General features: G+C 39.2%; 1 protein-coding gene and 1 long non-coding RNA gene across 5 annotated transcripts in view; both read right to left on the reverse strand.

Moving 5' to 3' along the window:
- Positions 1-23741, reverse strand: part of LOC112995231 (calcium/calmodulin-dependent protein kinase type IV) — a 173770-nt gene that overhangs the window by 46274 nt on the left and 103755 nt on the right. For all 4 annotated transcript variants that reach the window (XM_064500087.1, XM_064500089.1, XM_026120090.2 and 1 more), the window contains one exon: positions 17295-17367. In XM_064500087.1, coding sequence (XP_064356157.1) covers positions 17295-17367 — 73 coding nt within the window. The remainder of the gene's footprint in view (positions 1-17294; positions 17368-23741) is intronic.
- LOC112995233 (uncharacterized) lies at positions 4856-11292 on the reverse strand. The gene is made up of 3 exons (XR_003262132.2): positions 10811-11292; positions 6907-7124; positions 4856-4923 (listed from the first exon to the last, which is right to left on the reverse strand). It is a non-coding gene; the product is annotated as an uncharacterized LOC112995233 (long non-coding RNA).

A 23741-nucleotide genomic window follows, 5' to 3' on the forward strand; every position in this document is an offset into this window, starting at 1 on the left:
TTTGAAAATGACAGTCCAATGAATTATTTCTTTTCTTCTGCTCAGCTGTGCCCTGACACATTAAAAATTTGAATTTTCCCTGCCTAAATCAAACACATCAACCCTAAGATTGTAAAAATATTAATCAAACCAAAAACCTACAGATTGCTGTGAAGCAGCCTTTGTTTTTTCACTCTTTAGACATATTGGACTGTACTTCATTCTGAATAATTCTAGGAATCAATAAAAAGAAAAGGTCATGACAGAACCTCCCCTCCCCAAGAAAAACATTATGTAAAAAGTAACATTGTTAGAGATGAATAATCTACTTTTAAAAAGCTACGACGCCCATTTTGTGTAGCAGTTCGACTATCTCGTATCAAGTACATCAAACTTGAAGGGTTGTAGCGTTTCATAAATCTTTGCTTTCATAGATTAAAGGTTTTCCAGGGAAGACAGCATTAGCAGAGTTACAGAGGCTGCTTATCTAAATTGAGCTGGCTCTGGCATTTGCTTAGTGAGGAGGCTGGCAGCAAGCGGGAGCACAGGGAGCTGTGCAGCCCAGTAGGTACACCTCGCACATCTGCGCCCAGGGCCTGCGCCACAGCTGGGAACATCCGAAGTCAAACAGCTACGTTGCTGCTGTTATCCTGCAAAGTTTGATGCACGCCGTTAATCACAACGCACACTTGGCACACAGCACTCCTGAAAACAGTTCCAGCATCTGGTCCTTAACTTACATTATTTGGTTACACTCAGCTGATTAAAGAAAGCCCAGAAAAGGGCCATGTTTTACTAGCTATTTCAGTAGCTATTTATCAACGAATGTTCTTGAATCCATGCTAGTCCAACTACATCATTCTTCTTTCTGCTTACTCTACCTGATAGTTTGGAAAAAAGCTTTACTATGTTATTTAAGTATTTCTTCATATTACTAAAATGCAGTTATAAATATCTCCTGTGCATTCCTAAACAGACATTGTAAGTCACAACAGAAAGAGGGATGTGCCCAGATATCTATCCTCTTCAGTCTGCCCTTTCCTCAAGAGCCTTAGCAGAGATGGAGAAAATGTAGCCTTGGCAGCAGCTGTGAAAAGTTAACAGGTCTGCATTCTGGCTGCACCAGGGCACCTGCACAGATCCCTACACTGACACTTGGCTAAAGGAAGAAGCAGCTTGAACTTCTCTGCTGATGCCATTTGTGACAACCCAGCACAGGACAGCAGCAATCTCACACGTAAAAAAGTTAAAAACACCTAGGGTTTGAAATGGTTGATATTCAAAAATGATATTCAAAAATTCAAAAATGTTCAAAAATTCAAAATATTCAAAAATTGGTATTCAAAAATGACATACTGGAGCTGACTCTTGCTGCAAGTTGCTGTGGCCACACAGGTACAGTATTTAAAGGGAGAATACATAATATTTTGTCTTTGAGTTGGCTTCTTTGTATGTCACGAGATGTTTGCTCATAGTATCTGATGAGATACTCATGCAGGGAGAGAGAATTCACAGCTTACTAGAGATTGGAGCTGCTAAGCATTTAATTTTATTTGAGACTGTATTAATTTCTTTTGACTGGTTTGTCCTTCTAGACAACCATGCATACAAAGTTATTATAGGGAGTCATGTTTGCACAGAAAAGCAGATAAATACTTCCAAACAGTCAGATCACCTCTTACTTGTTAGCATATTTTGTCTAAAACTATATTGTTCTTACAAGCAAAGTGGGGCTTATGTTTACCTTGTTGATTTATCAGCTGCTAAGTAACTGAACAGCAGACACCATGCTTCATGAAATAAATCCTGCCAAGAATTCCATTTCTGAATGGACACTGAGTAATTGCCCACCCTCCCATACATATTTCAGTCCATTTGGAGAAGATGAATGTCTCTTTTATATTTCTTCCTCATCAGTTTTGCCATTGAATCCATGCAGGGGACAAGTCACGGAAAACTGATCCTTTGCACCTGACGTGTCCCGTCCCAGATGAGTTACAAACAGTGTGACAAGTTACTTCATGTTTTTAATTAGACTTGGGGAGCTGGAGCCCTTTTTCTTTCCCTTATGTGAGTGCAACCACATGGCTTTACTCCATCTGAATGGCACACACATGCCATTCACCACACATGCTGAGAGCAACCTGCTGTGCTGCAACTCACCACATGCTTCACCCTGACAGGGATTATTTTACCTGGTGGGACATCAAACAACAGTTGTATCATCTACAGCAGCCTGTCTTGCCTCTCCCACCACTCTCCAAAAAACCCAAAGCTGGGGAGAATATGTGGTATCACTGTGCTGCACGGCTTGGGGAGCAGGATTTGGAGAAAAAACATTGCAATTGGAAGGCAATCATCTCTCCAGCAATCCTTACGGAGAAGGCAAAGATGCTGGTAGAGCCCAGCTATGCACATCTGCTGGCATCTGCCCTTGCAGGGAAAGGATAAGAACTTCTCTCAGCAGCTGGGCAGCTGCATGGAGACCACTGCAACCCCGAAGCAGCAGTGGCAAAACGGTGAGGACGCTGGGCTGCCCTGCAAACACCTCCTCTGAGGGGATCTCCAGGGCACTCGGCCAAGTCGCTGGCATCTAGTGTTGGCCAGGGAGGTGCCTGCAGCTGGGAATCAGCGTTAAGTCTGCTTGTTGATTCTCCCATGTTCCGACTTTCAATATGAAATGAAGTCACAGAGAGGACCTCAGAAACAAAAAGGATCAAGGTGAAGATAGTAGGGAAGGCAGACCTTAATTCCACAGATCTACTCTTCAGGACATTAACAGTGTAATATTTATCCTTTTTAGCCTTTGTTTCTCAAGGAAAGAGATGTAAGGAGTCTGTCTGCCCCCCTTCCACCAATAATTTTCAGCCTATTGAGTAATTTCAACTACCTTTTGCAGGAACACTGCGCACTCCCTCCCTCTCTCTAGACTGAGAAAAATAAGCAGCCAGGAAGAGAAAATAGATTTTTTTAGTGCTGTCACTAAGATAAAGACTACAACACAAGATGGGCCTTCAGGATACATTTGAATGTCCATGTGTTGCTCAAATTAAGGATACTTTGATGAAGCACACTTGCAGGAAGAGAGAATTCTTACTTATATGAGACAGGGAGCTGTTAAGTTCTAATTTGTGAGTTTGTTCAATTATTTGTCCTTCTAGACAGTCACAAGTACAAAGTTATTCCATGGAGTGTAGCTGCACAGAAAACCAGGTTGAATTTTTTGTTAGAAAAAATTAAAATCTTCCACAATATATCTTCTCACTTCATAATGAAATTTTAGATTAAATTTATTTTTAAAATGAAGGGCATAATTTTAAGGCTTTAAAATTGAGACAGTTTTTTATTGTATGCCTTTTAAGGTTTTTAGCAACTCAAAAACATGTATTGATGTGTCATACAGAAAGATACAAGAACTTCAGTAAAATAGACAGTTAGATGCAAGAAAAAGGACCTACCTGCAACCCTGATAGTTTATGATGTTTAGCTGTGCAGTAGCTGAAGCTTGCACACAAAAATAGCATCCAGAATACCATACTTTATAGGCAGGAAACCACAATGGAACAACAAAATAATAAAAAAAAAATCCAAGCAATAAAATACTCCCATGTTTACTTTGTAACTGACAACACACTGATTTTCTGCTATTAGTGCTTATCAGATGGACTCAGCTGAACAGAGTATTTGAAAAAGCACACACCAATAACAGATATTACCATTATACTGCTTGTTTACATTCCAGCCTCTGTCTATCGCTACTACCGCACAACAGCTTGTTTCAGAAAACCCACCCAAAACCCCACATCCAACCCTGTTCACTAAGCAGTCAAATGTGTCTGTGCCTGGAAGCCTAACTGCTGCTATCTGTTTACTGCGTTCAGGCACTACACAATAAACCTAGAAGATCAGTGCTCCTGAAAAAGCCCCCAGTCACCCACTATCTGAATCAAGGAGACACACTGTTTTTTATATACATATATATATATATAAAATATATGCTATATATATATTATCTATATATACATACACACACACACATATATATATACACATATGTAGGCATCTACTAACTGGTGTGGCAAGTGTGAAGTGACATTGACTCCTGACAACATATCCTCTTCATTATTCCCTGCTGCTAGAGTCTGGGTCTTCCTGACGCAGGAGTCTAGGACAAAGTCTAGACTGAAAAGAAAGGGTTTCTGTAATTTAAAGGCAAGACACTTCCTAGTTTTGCTGATAGCTATTGAGAAACATTAAAAATTGAGCTTCAAGAGTTGAGAAATCACTTGCATGTGCGAGCAAAGTTGTATGAGAATATCATTTCGAGCCAGTGGCACAGAGAAATAAAACGTATCAGGAAAGAGGCAATGAGGAAAGGGGAGAAACAAAGTCAGTGCAAGTTCCTAAATGATCCACAGTTGTTCCCATTTGGGGAGATAAGTAAGGAATCCGGAAAGTGCTTGTTTCACTTCTGCTATTGGGGTCACAGAAATCGAGCCATTTGTCTGAAACAATGTCTGATAAATTAGAACAGAGTCTATTTAAAAGTGATCAGTAAGTCTTAACTTGTGCCATCCCCCCGGCACTTCAGAAACCACCCCTGAAGAGGACAGAAACTCTCATAGCATTTCTTCAAATCACAAGCACAATTGCTTGGGTAAGTTGCTATATTATCTAATGAAAAAGGGTAATTTTGTAAACGGCCATTTTGCTGTCAGCCTGCTATTTAGTCAGTTGAGCACTATGAATTTGGAGACTAAAAAGTGCACAGGACTACAGTAGTTCTGGCAAGCAATTTTTTGCAAATGCCTGTCATTCCACAGGTTACTTGCATTTTATTTCTGAATAATTAATGTATTTTTCTCCTTACCCTGACTACTGTGGCAGGAACAAAAAGATACAGAGACTGATCCATCCTCACATGCTTCTGCAGGTAGAGCAGGCCTGGGAGACAGAATGACAGCACAGCCCTGTGAATGGGGAGTTCTGAAAAAAGAGCCTCCTTATACCTCAGCAAACCTCTTTGGGGATTAAGCAGTGACTTCCACAAAGGTCCTGGTGTCTACGCAGAGGACAGGAGGGAGGTTCCTCAAGCACACATATATTCAGGCCCTTGGTGTTACAGAGTTCTGTAAAATTCATTAAACTTCTAGATGTTTTCTCAAATCTTAGAAAAGTTTTAGGGAATTCAATGTAACATTTAACTAGATATCTTTCTGCCCCTTAGAGAAATAAGTAATATCTGTCCACACAGCTATCACTTTATCAGGGTTGCACACAGTGTGTGAAGAGCAGTAATTACTCCTGACAATTTTGCAATGCCAGTTTGTGTCTTCTCTATATATTGTTGCATAGCTGGGTGGTTTTCTACTTCGTTATTTCCCATAGGGCAACTTCTGAGGCAAAACCTTAGTCTTCCACTGGGATCTGCCATGAATCATTCTCGCCACCTTCTGTAGCTTCAGATCTCTAGTGGTAGCGTTTATGACTCTCTCTGAGTAGTCTGGGAGGCTCTCCGTATGCTTTAGGGGTTTCTCCAGCTCTGAAGCCTTCAGAACCCTGCCAGGATCCTACCGTGGCATGTACCTTTTTTGGATACAGCTTGCATGCTATTTATGTGTCATACAGACAGATATTTGCACCCCACGCCCCTGCATGATGGTTTGCACAATACATGCAATATGAAAGAACAAAGGAGTGCTTCTTGGCAGGTAACATTGCCTGAGCTAAGGGCAAGCTGTCTCCTTTACTTGTGTTTTATTAGTAGCTGACACTGTGCTTGGTACTGTACAGAAAAGAGAGTGGCCCTCTGAAGCTGAGGCTCATACTGATGTTCAGCATCAGCTGAAACAGCTTATTTCCATCCCAAACACTTCCTCTTCTTGGAGCACCTGAATTCCAGGTGGGAATGCCCTAATGGGGACAGCCAGGTTATCCCCAAAGGATGCTCAAAGATGAGTTAATCAAGTAAATAGGCCTGGCCTTTGGACTGGATCAGCACCTTCCTCACATACACATTCAACAATCTGTGCGATAAAGGCACAGAGAATCACTCATTTTACCTGGGATGTGCAAGGAACAGGTCAAATCCTCAAGTCCTTAATCAGTTCTTAGACAATAATTATCGTGTAAAGGGCACTTTCTTTGAATAAGAATCAACTGCAGGCACTGGCTCAAGCACAGCAGCATTTGGCACTTTGCTTAAAGTGTGTTGTAAGTTAAAACAAGAGCTAATTAGTCATTTTCATTTCTATTTCCACATGTTTTTAAAAAATAATATTGCAGTTGCTTGTTTCCAAAGTGAGAGGACAGCTTTGTCAGATAAAAGCATAATTTTTAGATGCTAACAACCTAGCAAATATGACCTTGAATTTTTGCTGCACTGGATATTAACTGTAATACAGTAGATCTGCAGCATAATCATTAATGCTTGTTCCATTTCCTCTATTAGAGATAATAGCAAATACAATACCCTCATTTCCTTATTGCTGATGACAGCACTGCCAGATTCTTTCACTGTAAATCTTCCTTTCTCTGTGTGCTGCAAAGGGAGCTTTGCACAAAGCTCAAAACAGGTCCCTAAAATGCCTTTGACAAAATAATTCTGAATCCAGGTGCTGACATATCAAGCAGGTGTGATAACAAAACCCACTCTTCCAACCTATGATTATTTAGATACGTTATTAAAAAAAGAATTACTTTCAAATCTGTTTAAAACAAACGAGAAACAAATGAATGTAAACCAGCAAAATGAGGAAGCTACTCATTCAAAATGTCCTCACCCCCTAAATAGATTATCTTATTTATGAGACCATTTGTTATTTAACGCTGCCTCAGAAATAGCATATTTAGGACACAAAAGCATTCCTCTCCCAGGCAGTGGCAGCACTTCAATAGGTTTCTTACGTAATTTGACAGTTTACCTACTTGCTTATTTGTTCTTGACAGCAATGTGCTAGAAAGATCTCCCGGGAACGCTCGTGAAGCCCTTGTTAAAAAGTTGTCACCAAATGGAAGGAAAGGCCGAGACGATTTCCCTGCTTCTACGGAGTCATCTCTGCATGTGATGGGTTAAATCACCCCTCTCCGAGAGAATTCACCTTCAAGCCTCACAAACAAATTTTGAGGAAATAAACAGTTTGTGCCTGGAACACATACAATGGCAATTATTAAAAAAAAAAAAAAATCCCTTAGGGTGGATACTGTTAGATCTCCACTACAAACAATTATGTTGTACGCCATATTGCTCAGTTCAGATTCAAAGGAACTATGTATACATTTCTCCTGAAAAATACAGCTTGATATAAATCCAATGTGGTCCTGGCTGCCTTCACTAACTGTGATTAAAAGAGGGTATATGCTAGCAAACAAAAAGATTCTCCCCTCCTTTCAGTCATCCTCTCTGTCTGATGGCAGTGGCCTTGAGACACAGGGTTTATTATGGACAAGAAGTGGAAGTCCTTTTTTAAAATACTATTAAAACCTCCTTATTTTGCAGTCTAATGCAATGATTATTAAAGAAGGTGTTTATGTCATTTCAAGAGGCTACGAACAAGATCACATCAGACATTCGATAATATGCGTCTCACAAATGACCAGACTACTCTCTGCACTTTTCTTGCGCTGTGATTTGAATACAATGTTATAAATAGTAAAATTATAAAGTTCCCTTCTCTTACTGTGCTTCAGGTGCACTGTAAAATCATTCACAGTAAGTATGATAAACTATCCTTTAACAGGATCCCGTCCAGTTATTGCCTTTTATCTTATTTCAGAACAAGACTTCACACAGAATTTAGAATTCCTGTCAGTTATCCAAACTTTGTTAAATCAGTGAGTACAGCCAGTAGATCTGCCTTGACATTTCCTCTGTTAATTTGCATAACAAAGGAATGATGTGTTGAAATTTTCTGAAAGTTGTATGACTTGTATACCCATCTTCAGGTCAGACATTTCTTTATAATTCATAGCTTACAACTGCTGGATACACTGCTACTAATCAGTTTGACTACTGGCACTTTGAGCTTACATTTAAATACATATGATTTTGTCACATCCAAAAAATTAACTTAGACAAAACTGTCATTATGGAGGCTTACACATTAGAATATGTTCTTCAGGACATGTATTCAATCTACAGTCAATAACACATAAGCTAAAGGTGACTGGTGTGCTAAGTATACCTCTTTGAGGCCAAAAAAGATGCAACATGAAAGCAATTAAGTTTTTTTTTACTGAGAGAGATAGATGGAAACAAGAGCGGTCACTTGATAACGGATTGGTCTGTGCGGGTGCAGGGGACAGAGGACAGTGTGGCACATTGCACGCAAGACAGCAGCAGGCCAGCAGCCCATCACAGAAACCAGGACAGGGCACAGCCTTGACGGGCAGCAGGGACAGATGCCGGGATGCAAAGCTGGCTGGCAGCACGGATGTTGAACCTGCCTGCCCTCCTTCCATTTGCCTCTCACAATATTTAGAAATAATCAGGACTGCACAAAATAACATGCATGATTCCTATCTTCATTTTACCTAGTGAATATAATTAGGCAATTATGCAGTTACACCCCTGAATATGGGGTAACCACTTAGGGGAAATGGAGGTTACTACTGTTGCCCAGGCCAGCCAGATTTGCAAAGTTTTAAGCTCTATATTCATTTTAATATTCAGAAAACAAAATATCTTTCAGTTAGGCACAAAAAATCCCCACCATTCAAAGAATAGTAATAATTTCACTGCTTTAACAGATGACAGAACCTAATTTCTAATTAGAGGTTTAGAGACATTTTGGTAAATTTATTTGAATAAAAAGCAGATGTTCTCAGTATAATTTTCAAGTTGCTCTTAAATTTAAGTATTGTATGCTTGCATATCATGTACATATGCAAATCTGTTATCCACTTAGACATAACTCCAGTTAGGCATTTAACTGGCAATGTGTAAAAGCATAGATCTGATTTCTGCATGACTCTCTGAAAAGCTTCACGTGCGCAATTTGTGCAAGCCGTACTGCCACAAGCTACACAGATGTCCTTAACATGAAATTTTTGACATTAGCAATTTGTAAACAAAGCACAATATTTTACAAAAAAATCTGTTCTTTGAGTTTAAGGATGCTTATAGGAATGATCGTTACTGAAGATGTTTGTTACAGAAGTAATGAAATACAATGGATGAATGCACAAATATTGCTTCAATTACTGTTCAGGTGGTACTTCTTCAGAAAAGCACGATCATAATATTTGGCACCTAACCTAATCTCACAATTAAAAATTCAGTGCTTTCCTGCGTTTCTGTGCCAATGAATGAATACTAAGAAGGTATATTTTTTATGTCTGTAAACAAAACACAAAGTACAGGAAAAAACAACAAGAAAAGAAGGGGACTTGAAAAATGTCCAATGCCTCATTACTTCAGGCCAGATTTCTGAAATAAGCAGAATTCTTAACTGACACTAGACATCTTGCTCACTTTCTTTATAGGGGACATTTTGCAGTGACGGACCCACTATCCTCAAATGCTGGCCAGCTCAGTAGTGCGAGATTACTGCAAAATCTGTTTTAGTAATCCTTTGGGCAAGATCACTTTCACTAGTGAGTAAAATGAATTGCAAGTATTTAACACTAACATGCTTTGTACATGTCCAGCCATGCCAGTGTCTTATCATTCATTAACATTTTCTAAAAATGGAAAAGGATTCCTTAATATTAACCAAAAGTTAGCTTTTCCAAAATGCATATAAAAAGTTTTCAAGAAATACAGCAGAACTCAAATATACAGTAATTTGAATTTTCTGTTAGTTTGTTTCAAATAGATTTCATATAAACTCATTTGCCCTTAAAACCCCTGAAACAGAACTATTGTCCAAATACTCCCTGTGCCATAAGGGAACGTTTACATTTAGGTTTCTATTAAACCCAGTGAATCCAATGGAGGTCGCATCAGCCTGACAAGTCCACGAGAAGGACCAAACACTAATCCGAATATAACAAAAGTTACACAGAAAGCTCCTCCCGTGTCTCCTCTGTGCAGATTCCCAAAACAAGACTCTAGTGGATCACTCCTCAGAAGACATTTCTAAATAAACGCAATGGGACTTATTACAGATTGCTGGACATATCTGCTCCTCTTTCTTCTCAAGTTGTATCTCCCCTAGAAAATGGAAAACACCTCAGGTCTGAATGCACACAGGTGTTCACACTACCACTCCTGAGTCCCCAACATTAAAAGCCACTATGTTCTGCACTGCATCACCATTCAACACTAAAGCAAGCAGAAGCCCTGACCTTTGAAGGCTATTTCAAAAAGTCTTCCCTCCTGAGGTTTATCTTGAACTCAAGGATGGGACAGGAGCCAACAGTGTGATGAAATTACAGCTGCTTCTTGGAAGAAGAGCTCTTAATTATAATTGACGGGTTTATCCTAGCCACTGTGCTGGCGGTGCAAACTGCAAGGCTGACACTACAACTACTGCCAGCCTGGCAAGCCAGCCTCAGTGGCGGTCACACAGAGGAATGTCATGTCTTCCTCTTTTGTCCTTCTCAACCTGCCAAGAGAAAATATCACCCAGTCACAAAGGGCAGAAAGGGTGTTTTGTTTTGCTTTTGTCTTATTCTTTAAATTGACAGGACCCCAAAGGAGGGGTGCTCCACTTGGAACAGGTTTCTCTCTATTGTATGAGGTCCAGGCAAAATTATTTTCCCCTCTCCAGCGAGGAAGTTCATTCAAAGAAGCTTTTTGTCTCCCAATCCTCCTCCCAAGAATAGGAAGGTATCTGGAATACTAGAAGCTAATGAAGAAGCCCAGAAACATGCACAATTTTGCACATACCTTCTTGCTATTTCTTCACAGGCCAGAGTTTTGGGAGACTAGAACAAGAGCTCAGGAACACGCTGAATAAGATTTGGTGGCAGAAGGATACTGAAGCGCAAGGCCTGCCCCTGCGGAAAGTTATGTTAGCAGTTTCCCAGTCATAGTTAGTTGCTGAATAAGAAGCAAAGTAGCAGCCAAAGACAGAGCTCACATTACAGAGAACTGGTCAGGAGACAAGGGTACATATTGTGGCCGCAGGAAGATCTCACCTGACAATAAGGAACCCATAATGCTACGTCTTGTGTATCCTCCATCTGCAGCACATTTGATGTGACAGAACCAAACAGGTTATAAGACAAAGATTAAAACAAACAAAAACCCAGCAAAGGATACATATGGAGAAATCTGGCAGGCAAAACATATTCACACAGTCAGCTCTCCAGGATATCACAGCTGGTATTCTTCTAAGAAGAGTGTATACTAAAGACTTCAGGTTTGTGTTTCACCTATAAAAAACAGCACCGAATATCCCAAGCTCTGCTTTGTTAAAAAACCAAAATGAAAACAATGCCTCTGGAATGCCCAGGGCCCCTGCCGTAGTTGCACAGCAACCACGCCCAGCTCATGGGCGCAGGTAGCGACATTTCACCTCGCGACAGGTTCAAAGTCAATCTCTGCGATCAGTCTTTACCTCCCAAGCAAGCTTAAGGTTAACAGTGCTCCAGGCTAGCTCAGTGATGTGGGACAGTTGAAGAATTAGGGCAAAGAAAGAAAACAGATTCGTTGTTCAAACTTTCTATTGCTCAAACTTTTCCAGCACAAATTAGGTAACACAGATTTTTTCCTACATGTTGATAACCTTTTTTCTAAAAAAGATGAATACAAGTGTGCTCAGCATTTTTTCCCCAAATTACTTCACAAACTGTGTTTTTAACTACAAATAGCTGGTGTACTGCTTCTGAACTCAATATTCATCTGCCCCTTTTTCCAAAATGTTGCCATATAAATTTGCCAAAATGAAGTGCTCTAATAGTACAGTGCTAGCGTTAAATCTGAAAACTAACCATCAGTGTGCTTTTCTTTCAGTTGGTGGGTTATAGAGAAAATGGCAAAAGCAGACCATGCTGAAAAAGAACATGATACAACCTCATATTCCTCAGCACAAAGTCACAGTCATGGTATCAAGAATTGTTCCTTACACTCACAGCTGCATACTCCCTCAAGGGCCCAAACTTGCCAAGTTACTAAAACATCACTTTTGAGCAAACACAAGGAAAATTTGACAGAAATTTCTCTCTCCCCTTGGGATGCGGCTAAACATGCTCTGTCCTTCCCCTGAAAAGTGCAGAGATGGCTGGTTTCCGATCAAATTAGATCAGACAATTGCTGCTTTCTAACTGTAACTTGAACGGCACTTATCTCAGGAAGAGACTCGGAAAACCACTCCCTAATACCACAGAGAGCACTCAGAATCCACCAGGGAAAGGTTTAAAAGTATAAATGTGTCTCCTGTTGAAGTGGAAACCTTTTGCAAAATCTTATAAACAGAGGAAGTAAAAATCCTTCAATATCTACAATTATGTACAAGATCTCTCTTCTCACATACAGTATTCCCAAATTTTATTACTGCTGTATACCAGTCTTTATCCTGTGATGTGATACATAGCTGTTCCTCCCACTAACTTTGTGGAATTTGCCTTGAGGAGACTTCATTTTATACAGAATTAAACCCCTGGTTTCTTTCTGGTTTGTTTCAATACACTTACCCCTCTTGAGAGCATGCCTGTTTAGGCCTGCAAAGTATATATTGATAATATAACACATTTACCATCTCCAAAACTCCCAAACTCCGTGACATTTTTACCTTGGCTAGATTTAACCTTGTGGTCAATGGCTAAAACTAAAATCCATCAATGACCTGCATCTACAACAAGCACTAACTCAATGATTGTATGGAAAAAACAAACCCTTTTATAAATTTTTATCTACTGTTCTGTCTTTTCAGTGCTAAAACCCCCAAATATTTTAATCAATTCTCCTGGGTCTCAACTGATCTTTTAAAGTCTGATTATCTCATTTGGTTTAAGCTCTAATTCTTAGAGATACTAAGGCCTCAGGGTCTGTAAAATATACTTGCAAGCTGCATACCCATCGTTGGTTCTTACCTACTACCACGGACCTCCTTATAGGCCAGATCAAAGTTCATTGAAATGAACATAAACCTTTAATCTAGATTTTCCCTCTCAAACCTCCAAGTGGCTAAGTGCCCTCAGTCTTTGCCACGACAGTTGAGAATTCAGCATACTCCCTGTGAATTTAAGCTGACAAGGAACGGTATAAAAGTGTAGGCATACAATGGAGTTTGAAGTGGCAGAAAATTGAAATAAAAAAATATAAATGAAAATGGAGGGGGGCCTGCATATAGCTTCAGGAAAATGTTCCTATCTAGACAAGATAATAGCCAATCAGAAGAAAACAATCTTTTATAAATGTGATGGGAAATCAACTTAGAGACTGCTAGATGAGTTCAAAAGTAAATATAAAGGATATGCTATTAACTGCCCTAAATACAAAAGGTAAATTGTTAAAAATAATTTCAAATTTAAATAAAATGAAAAGAATAATTTAACCCTCAAGCAGAAAGTTCTCATTTTGACACTAGTGCAGACTAGGCCAAGAAGGACTGTGGTTTATTATTAGTGACAAATACAAGATTTTGAAAGTACACATTAAAAGAAATCAGTGTCATTTCTTAAGTTTAATCAACTAAAAAGTAGAATGTCCTTTACAGCCAAATGTTTCAGTGTCTTCTTTTGACTAACATTTCAGTAACGATTTGACTTCCCAAACATCAATAATTCTTTCTACAAGTCAGGCAGTGAAGATTGGGCTCCAGGATATATACATGGAGAAACTCACTTATGACACAAAACAGAAAAACTGCTTCCAGAATAAGCGAGTGAAAAACCCACACTGTATATATCTAATCCTCTGAGAAGGCAAGAAAGGACAATGCATGCTGAGAGAGACTGTCCTCAAATGCATCCTCTTTCAAGAATGAAATTTATTCTGTTCTGAGATCTAGGATGGGAACAAAACCTCCCTGCCTGAAACGCGCAACCAAAGAGCTAAAAAGATGAATGTTGGCTTGCCCTAGTTTTGTATGAAGCCTTTATCATATGAATGAAGCAGTCTCTTTGGCTAAAGAAAAAGGGAAGAATAAGAGAAAAGGTGAAGGTGTGGAAGAGAGAGGGAAAAAAAGGTAATTTCTTCTCAGTTAGAGCAAATATAGTCATGGATCTAGAACAACAGATAAGATGCAACCACCTGCAGAAAGAAAAATCATGGAAAAAGGCAAAATGGATTCTGTGGTCTTCAGGCAGCAGTGACAGTACAGTTTTTTTTGTTCCTCTGCTCTTGGGAGGGAACACTTCTGATAATTTGATGCTCTTCTATGACCTAGAAGACCAGGATTCATTTTTTTTTTTTTTTTTGTGCTGCTCTGCCTTCTGCCTAATCTCAGTAAGCCAGTTATAGCTAAGCTTTCAGGTATTCAGGTATTACAAGAAACAGATATACCTAGAAGCTTTATGGGATTTTTTAAAAAGAATATAACTCCATGCAGTTTAATAATTTCAAAGGGAATTAAACAGTGCTTAAGTATTTTTGAAAACTGCACTATGCTTTTGATTATATCCTTTTAAGTCTCTCTGAAAATGTAGCCCTTTGTTAAACGAAGGCATAATACCTCCCCACGTCAACGCTATATTGTGAGGACAGATCCTTTACTACAAAATTATAACAGCCCTTAATGAGGGCTTTATAAAACAAGTAGATAGATTAGCTCAAGAGTTTAACAAAATTAAGGCTGAATGCTTCTCTTGCTAAGAGCAATAGCTGAATGACTGCAAAGATCAGGAATCTCTACCTGGTGTCAGTAGGGTATTAGCTGCCATGGTCTGCTGAGTGAGTTGTACAATTATTTAAGAATGATCTACGGATATATTTTCTTTCATTCTGGAAAGACTGTTCTTCTGCAGCAATATTTCCAGACAGTTTCTAGTGGTAACTCCAGTGCTGCCCTCAAATCACATTCTGCCATGGTATTTTTGTTGGAATTGAAATCCTCACACAACTGCCAAGATCCCAATTTGGGAACTGCCATTTCCACAGTTTTCACAACCTTGGCATGGAAGTTCAGTGTCAGCCATAAGAACACAAGTCAATAGAATCTTTTCTAGCTAGGGATCTAGTACTGGGATCTATAAAAGTCCAAACTTAAACTATTGCATGCTCAAACAAAAGTCAGCTTTTCATCTTTTGTTCACCTCTGTTCCCTTGATTTCAACCAAGCTACTGAAACTCTTACAAGCTGAAGATCTTATCTGGTTCCTGGCTTTAGAAATAAAGAGCTGAAACATTTTTCAGCAAAAAATAATTTTTGCAAAAGAATGATAAATAATGTAGAAACATCTTAATTGGTGCACTCCTATTGGAAGAACAATTTGGCCATAAAATAATAATCTGATCTAAATTTAAGAAGCTTATACGAATGCATTATGCTGTGCACTAAATTTAAATATATAATTTAGATTACTTTGGATGAGAGTGACTCAGTATGCAGTCAGAATAATTCAGATAGCAGCATGAAGTGAACATGATGGTCTTGCAGTGTGTCATGTTACTGCAGTAAAGACCTGTTCTTGTTTCTTAATTACTGTGAACAGGCTTACAAACAATACCAAAGGTGATTTACAGGGAGTTTTTCCACAATGAGATAGTTCATTACCATCCCAGGTAAAAACGCTGGAGTCGGTCTCTTCTTTCTGAATAATCACATTTTCACTCTAACCATATTCACTTTTCCTCACCTTTGGGCACCTCTGTTGGAGGTCAATCATCACCACCAATCCTATCCTGAAGAGAGTTCTTTTCACATTCTGCATTTCCCTAGGCAATCTCTACAGATCCTGCTTTGGCCACCACTATACTGTGGAAAAGCCCTCCAGACTGACCTCTCTTTTGCATGAGATTGACAGCTGGAGCTTGTTTGAAGAGTCTGGCACTTTTGGAATACACCCAAAGTCACTCAGCTTCCCACCTGCACTATTTGCACTCCCATGAGTACTTGTACCTTGCTCCAAGGTCTTCACAATCTTTCTCCTACCTCACCACTTCACTCCAAACATCTGCTGCAGACAATCACACAGTGCCACTGGATAAAACCAAAATATATTCACTGACTCTGAAGTTAGACTACCAGGCATTGCAAAAGGCAAAATCTTTAGAGTGCATCTCTCCTCAGACTTAGTTAACATCATATGTTCACAAAGTAAAACCACCTTTGCATTACTATTAATCTTAAGGCCTCTGAGTGTCCCAGCTGGCCTGTTTTTCCTTGTCCAATACGTCCCCTCTCTTCTGCACTGGAAGCGATCAATGCTAGTGTGTGGACTGTACACTTGACTAATTAATTGCTTTTGTACTTTCCTAGCACCTGACTGCTGGCCTAGTGAACTCTGGTGTGAAATCAGATGGAAGAGCTACAACTAACTAAGAAATATTGATAATGTACAGCAATACTAAATAGCTATTAGGAGACTTCCTCTTGTCTCCAAGACATTTATACCTTCCTCTAAGCTATGCTGAGCCATGGAAGGCTTGTTTCTCTCTTTTTTGAATGTGAAACAATTGTACAAAACCTGAAATTTTTAAAGGAGGAAGAACCTATATTAGGCACTGCACAACCTACTGGCCCCAAACTTCGTTCTGATCTCTCTCAGTATTACTGTCATTCTGAGTATGTGTAATTTGAAGAGCGCTGAAAATTAATTTTTGATTAGATACATTGTAACCTATACTATCCACATTCCCAGGAGTCCATACTTTCTTGCTATGTGTCCTTGAACATTGTTTCTCTGAATGCTTCTGCATAGCATCAAAAAGTGTGAAGGTTCACTTTCAGGCAACAACTGCAAATGAAGCATAACTATTTTCATGGCAATATTCTGCAGGAATCTTTAACTTGAATTCTTGTAACCCTCTGCACCATCTAACATGTTCAGTCAATCTATTATCTTTTTAAGGTGTGAGGAAGAGTAATGCACTCTCTTTTGTTTAAGAATCCAAATAAATTACTGCTACGTATTCTGCAGAAAATGAATGGGAGATTGCATATGTGCCAGTGATTTCAAATTACTTTTAGAGCTAAAATATCAGTGTTGAACTCCACAGGTTTTTGACACTGGATAGAGGCAAAGACATTCACTCAACTCTAACAGATGAGCACTAAATGTATTGCTAATGGCCATCCAAAGTCACTTCTTCTCCTTCAAAGTGTCACTACCTTAACAAAAAAAATCAATATAAAAATAATTATTGAAGGGAACTTGTGTTGACTATTCTCCGGTAAACTTCTCTGCTTCTTTCACACCTAAGTATTTATTGAGCCATTATAGGTGAAAGATTAGGTGCTGAGTATATGATGCTAGATAATACTCACAGCAACCGCCTCCAGGATTTGTTTAACAGCATCAGCAGCATCTCGTTCACTGTAATAACCCTTTTCCACAATCCTACAGAAAAAGCAACATGAGAAATTGCATTAAGGATTAAGGTAAATACACTGTGTAAGTAAAAGCTTATTTTGAAAAGTGAACTAGAAAATAATCAAATTTAAGTACACCTGGGAGTCTGCAATGCTCCCTAAAGAATAAAAAACAGCCCATTTGTAATCCAGGTTATCTGTGATTCCCAGTTAAATGAGAAGCTGGAGTTAACATATCAATTCAGTAAGGAATTCATAACATATACACTTTCAGTTGAAGCATTTTGGAATTCTATAAGATCTTAAACTTCAGGGAATCTGGATCACCCTCAGACAAACCAGGTATCCTTTAGGAGCTACTTTTTCACATTTATAGTTAACTTAAGCTGTTTTCAAGCCCTCCTTTATTCCCCCCCAACTGAATTGTTCAAAGTGGGACTCAAGAAAAAGGGCTGATATCAAAACTTCCTAGCTGCAAATTGTCCTTTGAGTATAATAAGCTGAACAATTGCCTTTAGTTTTGCAGGGGGGCTCTGTAGTCAACAGAAACACTCATGGTGTAATTAAAACAATTTTTTTTTCTTCTTAATGTAAATTTCCAGTATACTCTGTTTATTTTGGATAGATGACACTTAGTACCTTGATTTTCTAAATGTGTTGACCATGTGCAGTTTCTGGTGAGTTCAGCAATATTTATCAGTGCCAAAAATCTCTGATAACCTGCTTTTTCCTTTTCTTTCACATCAGTTCAATTATGTAAAAACAAAAAAACCCCAACTTCCTTCTTTAATAATGTTATTTCCTTGGAACCTTATAATGATAAAGCATTAACCCAGAAAACATTTTTCCTTGTTAAGGTAATGTTCTGAAATGTTGTATTTCAGAAATATCCATAAGGGGCAGCAAAGGTGAATGCAGTTTTCCTCCCAAAGCCCAGGCATACTACTAGAACTCCTTCAGAAGAACTCCGGCAGTGACACAGATTTTAGGGGCCGATTCAGGATTTGCATCACATCTTCTTCCAAAATATAAACTGCCATTACAGAATGAACCCAAATATAAATGCACAGTTCAATTAAACAAGGTCAACAGAACATACTGATTTGCACAGTGACATATAAAAAGTTAGTAAATAAAGGTTCTATCATTAAAACTTAGTAATGCTCCAGTTTAGAAACCCAACACTATTTTTACCAGTACATCTAACTATACGCAGTAATTGTGAACCACAGTAATTCTCCCTCAGAAAGTTACATCAAAGGTACCTTTGACCTGAAGTTTTGATTTTATACCATATTGATTTTTCAAAGTTCAAGAAAACACATACATATGTTATCCTAGAAGCAGTATTTCTGGTGCCTAGTTATACATTTTATAAAGTGATCTACTGCAAGCACACTAGCTAATTTTACAAAACAATGCAGGAAGAGCCCCATGAATCAGGAAAAGAACAGGCCTGTAATGCTTGAAGTCAACAGTCTTCAATGCCACTAGAAACCTTCTGTCCCAGTGTCCAGCAGAGGATTTGGCCTGTGGCAGCAAGTTATCCTCCTTTGTTCCCACTCCACTTTTGCAGTATTTTTTCACCACTTCTCTTCTGCCAATTACTAGACTCATACTGAACTACCTCTGAAGCAATTCCCTACAGTTTCACTATGATGACAAGAAAGGTTTTGACTAATATGCATATGAAGAGCATTACTATTTACTCTCTAGGACCTTCCGTGCAATACGAATCAATGCAAAAATTATAATCCATCAGAGATGTATCTAGCAAACATGGTACTGTGGACAATAGGAGTACCCTAAGCAACTACAATTACTTAACTTAAAACTCACTGTGTTCACAGATAACTTTTTTTTTTTTTTTTTTTTTAAAGTCTACCTATCTGGTATCAGGTAACAGCAAGCAAACCTTCTCAAATAGGACTTATTCGATTTTTCCATGATTTCTTGGCTGTGTAATTTTGCGGGGCTTACTGCTAACAATGTTTTTCCTGGTAGCCTTTCAGCTACCATCCCATCTGCACTGCTTCACCCTGAACGGATTTGTATCTCTAATTTTGCATATTTTTACCTCCAGCCCTTCCATGACTTTAGTCTGTTTAAATCATCTTGGAAAGATTACTTGGACTTGTTCCCACAACGGTGAAATGAAGTTTACTGAGCTCGTGGGTTCCTGTCTTCAGCACTCAAAAGCATTTCTGAGAATATTGACTTCCTCCTGGTGCCACCTTTCCTGCTGGTATTCTGCTGCTAAGTAGCTCCTCCCTCCATGGCACAGCAAGCACATGAAACCTTGTTTTACAGGGTTTTACGCATTAAAAACATTCACAGTCTACTAATTCTGTTAAGCTTAAAACCTTTATTAAGCTACGGGAAACATTAATGACAGAAATTTCAAACTTGGTAAAAAGGTACTAAAACTGAAAAGTCTCTGCTGCTCCCGCTGACAACTCTGGGATCTCGTGTGACACACACACAATGTTGTTCTCGCTAATGACTTCTGTGATCAGGAGGCTCTGCAGTGGGACCACCAACCTGCCTTCCTGCACTCAACAATGCCACCAGTAGGTCCTTTCCCCTAAAAGAGGGGAGCTGTGTTAGTTTGACCCTCTGCTTCCACATTATTTTATTTTTTAGAATATATTCCACAATGCACTGCAGGGAAAAAAACCCACAAAGCACAGGGCAGCATGTGGGACTACTGCATGAACGCCGACCTGCTAAGAGCACCCTGGGTTGAGAGCGCTCGGGGTTTAATTTGAACATCCCACAGCTCAGCAGCATCACAAGCAAGGAGAGCCCCTGACCCGCGGGTGCGGGAAACAGGCTGTCTCTCTGGACCTTGAGCAACCTCACCAGAACAGCGGCAACATCACGCTGCGCATGTGGCCTCAAAAACATGCTGGGCACAAGGGTGGGTTTCTTTTAAGCAGCAGCATTTGAATTTCTCTGTTTTTCCCATGTACATGACTAAAATCAGAGAAAAATATGGTAATGCAGTAATGATTCAATTTACATTTCTCTCTGGAGCTGATGAATTTCTAATTTTACCTTACAGTCTAAAAGCCAACATCCATTCTATTCTCTCTTTTCCAAGGAGATACAACTTCAAAAGAAAAAAATGACATCCCTTAACTGCAGCCTCCTTTTCTGTATTCTCCGCCACTCACCAAAATCAAAGAAAAGAAGTTCCTAGCTTCCTGCCAATGCCATGTCAGTGCCGGAAGGGGAACTACCAATTGCCTGACTCCTTGAAACAAGAGAGAGCAAGGAGATGCTCAAAACTGGCATCCTGCCCAAAGTATTTAGAACATCAGACCACCCTGACTCAGACAACTGTATGTCAGTATTGATAAGACACTGCCCTTTAAATGCACAACAGAAGGAGTACATAGACATTAAAGATGAAGCCCTTGTGAATTTACACTTTACATTAAATAAACACAATGTAATGACGTGTGCGGTTGTGCTTCAGGAGAGCATTAAAAAAACTACTGTAGAAAATAGTGTTTTGCACACAACTCATCACATTACATTACACATGAACAATACATGGACAGCTTAAGTCACATGCAGTTACCTTGTAGTTGTTCAGAAGTCTAGGAACCAGACTTACTGAGAATACAAATCTATTCTTAATTAATATTATTCTAGCAAATAGAAAGCCTAATCTTTTGTAACAGCAATAAAGTGAGATAAGACATACTACTTGCTGAAGACGCAAACTTATTTTTAAGGGCACTCTGCTGTAAAACTCAAAACTGGCTCTATGCAAGGCAACAAGAAAGGGAACTGAAAGAACATTCCCCTGCAGTTTAGGTCCAGTAATGATCCTGGGAGATCATTTGCATAGTATTTTTGCATCTTCCACGTGACACTTTACAGGAGGCAAATGCTAGGTGTGCCAATTTGCTTATTATAACAGCACTCCTACCTGAGACAAACAAAACTTCTCCTTCACAAGAATTTTTCAGTTTCAGCCTGCCCTTTTTCCATAAGGGGAGGGAAAACCTACAGGCATATCTTATTTTGTCATTATGAAAAAGAAACATAATTATACCTTGCTTACAGAATGATACTTAAGAAAAGTATGGATGAAGAAAGACTAAATCTTCATTGAGAGTTCAGAAGAAAGAAACAATGACAATAAGGAGCTAATTAAATACTGTCTTTGAAACCTAAATGAAAGAGCCAGATAGGCCAAAAGGCCAAATTAGGGATCACAATCAACAAAGGCAAGATAGAGATTCAAATTGAAGATGACACGCTGGAGCAAGCAAGCATATGACATTGGTGAAATACACTATTCACATTCTAATCACATTTGTGTAGAATCATATTTTTATAGCTGCATATACGCATTTATTGAAATATGCTGATTCAGTAGTTTACATTGTACACAAACACCTAACAAAATACATACTGATGAAAGTGTTAATACTTCAGGTATTTAAATGTATGAAGTTAGGCTTGCATGACTGCAGATGCCCTTCATTTTTTGCAGAACTTTTGCTTTTCACTTTTAGTTATAATGGATTATATTTTAAATTTCATTTTTGAAATGATATTGCATCAGAAATTTTTAGTTATTTAGCTTTTCAATACAAAAATCCAAAGACGACACCATATAACATTTCCAGAGTGATCTTTCTGTCAGTTGGGTACACTCAAGTCTCTCTTCAGCACATTTTATGAGCATGTAAATATGTTGTTTACTTGCAGATAAAGAGAATATTGTTTTAGACACATATTAGAAAGTAAGAGATATTGTGGCAGCTAGCACATGGTGCATTCTTTGGGGCCATGACATCAAGCAGCAGGTCTCTTAAAATGCCGCCTGATTTAATCGTACCTTTCCAAGCATGCATGAACATACTTGAGATGTATCTGTCTCTTCACAGAAAGAAAAAAAAGTATTTTCTAAGTGCCACTTGTCATTTTTCCTTTTTACTACTGCTGGAGAAAGAAGCATTCTCTATGAGCAGCCCAGGACAACGGCAGAAGCGGACCCCCAGCTCGGGCTGCCATGCTGAGACAAGGTGGCTGCTAAGGTGAGCCCGTCGCAGGCCAGCTGCTCCCAAAGCCTAGAGACAGAAAAGTCTCATGCTGTCAGGAAATGAGTCTAGAAGACTTGTAGTACTAAGCAAAACAACTCATAACATCACAACACCAAATAAAAGGAAAGTTAGTCTGTGGAGCTGGTATAACACATTTCCTGTAATCAGTGCTCTCATGGATAGTGGGTAGTTGAAACTAGCAGCTTCCACGTGATCTTCAAGCATATCCATGTATAATAATTTGCAGTAATGCTTGCCAGCACCCATCCAGTCTTTCTACCATTTTTCTTCCCTCTGAGTACTGGAAGGTTTCCAGGGGGGTTTCACTGTAGCCACTGGTCATCTGTAATGCTGCTCTACTACAAAAGTGTGACGCTTCCTCTGTTGCTCGTAATGTTTTCATTATGCATGACTTTTTCAGGCTCTACATCAATAGTAACATAAATTCTTACAAACTTTTACTCTATTTCTGCAACCTGCAATGTAATTGGGAAAGCACATGCACTGAATTTTACTCCTGGGACATCCTTCTTAGAACTTGGTACTACGCTTTAACTTCTCCAACTCCCAGGCTTACTGGCTGGTGAACAAATCTTGAAGCAATACTAGTCTTCAAAGTTTCTGAAGGCGTGGGTTTAGGGTAACACTTAATCTACCCCTTAAATACAAATGCAAACAGATCTCAGCTACCTGGGGAGGGCAATGTGTCCTAACCGCAAGAATGACTGATGCTAGAGGCTCACCTTGCCCTGGTAGGAGATATGTTTAAGTTGGTGTGTGGCAGAAACACTTTTTTCTGGCTCAATAGCTGTTCTGAGAAGGGTGGCAGGCATGCCAGTGAACAAACTGATCTTTTATACATCCCAAATAGCCATCAGAGAAGAGGCTGGTCTCCACTTTGGGCAGTGAAAACTTCAAGTGAATACTGCTGCAAATATTCTCAGATGATCAAGACTGAAAATACTTTAAATTCTCATTCATAATTTGCCATTATCCCTTAAAAAGTTTAATCTCTCAGCTAAGAAAAAAGAAAGGTGGTATCTCCTTTCTGGTGCAGCACAGTCCACAGTCAACTGCAAGTCTTGAATAGTAATGACTGAGGAAACTTGGTTGAGAGTGCCAGGAGGCGGAAGAGCTAATCCAGAACAGGAACCAAAATGTGCAAGAAATGGGCACTTCTCCAGGTCCTTCACCCCAGAACTGAAGTCTCTTTCTCTTTTGTTTGTCTTGGGTATGGGGATCCAGTGCAATAAATATTCGTGCAATTTTAAATGCAAGCTACTCTTGTGACTCCTGGTGACCAAAGAAATTTGAGATCTTACCCACTTTAACAAATTGA

This window comes from Dromaius novaehollandiae, chromosome W (assembly GCF_036370855.1).
Source record: "Dromaius novaehollandiae isolate bDroNov1 chromosome W, bDroNov1.hap1, whole genome shotgun sequence".
Lineage (NCBI taxonomy): Eukaryota > Metazoa > Chordata > Aves > Casuariiformes > Dromaiidae > Dromaius > Dromaius novaehollandiae.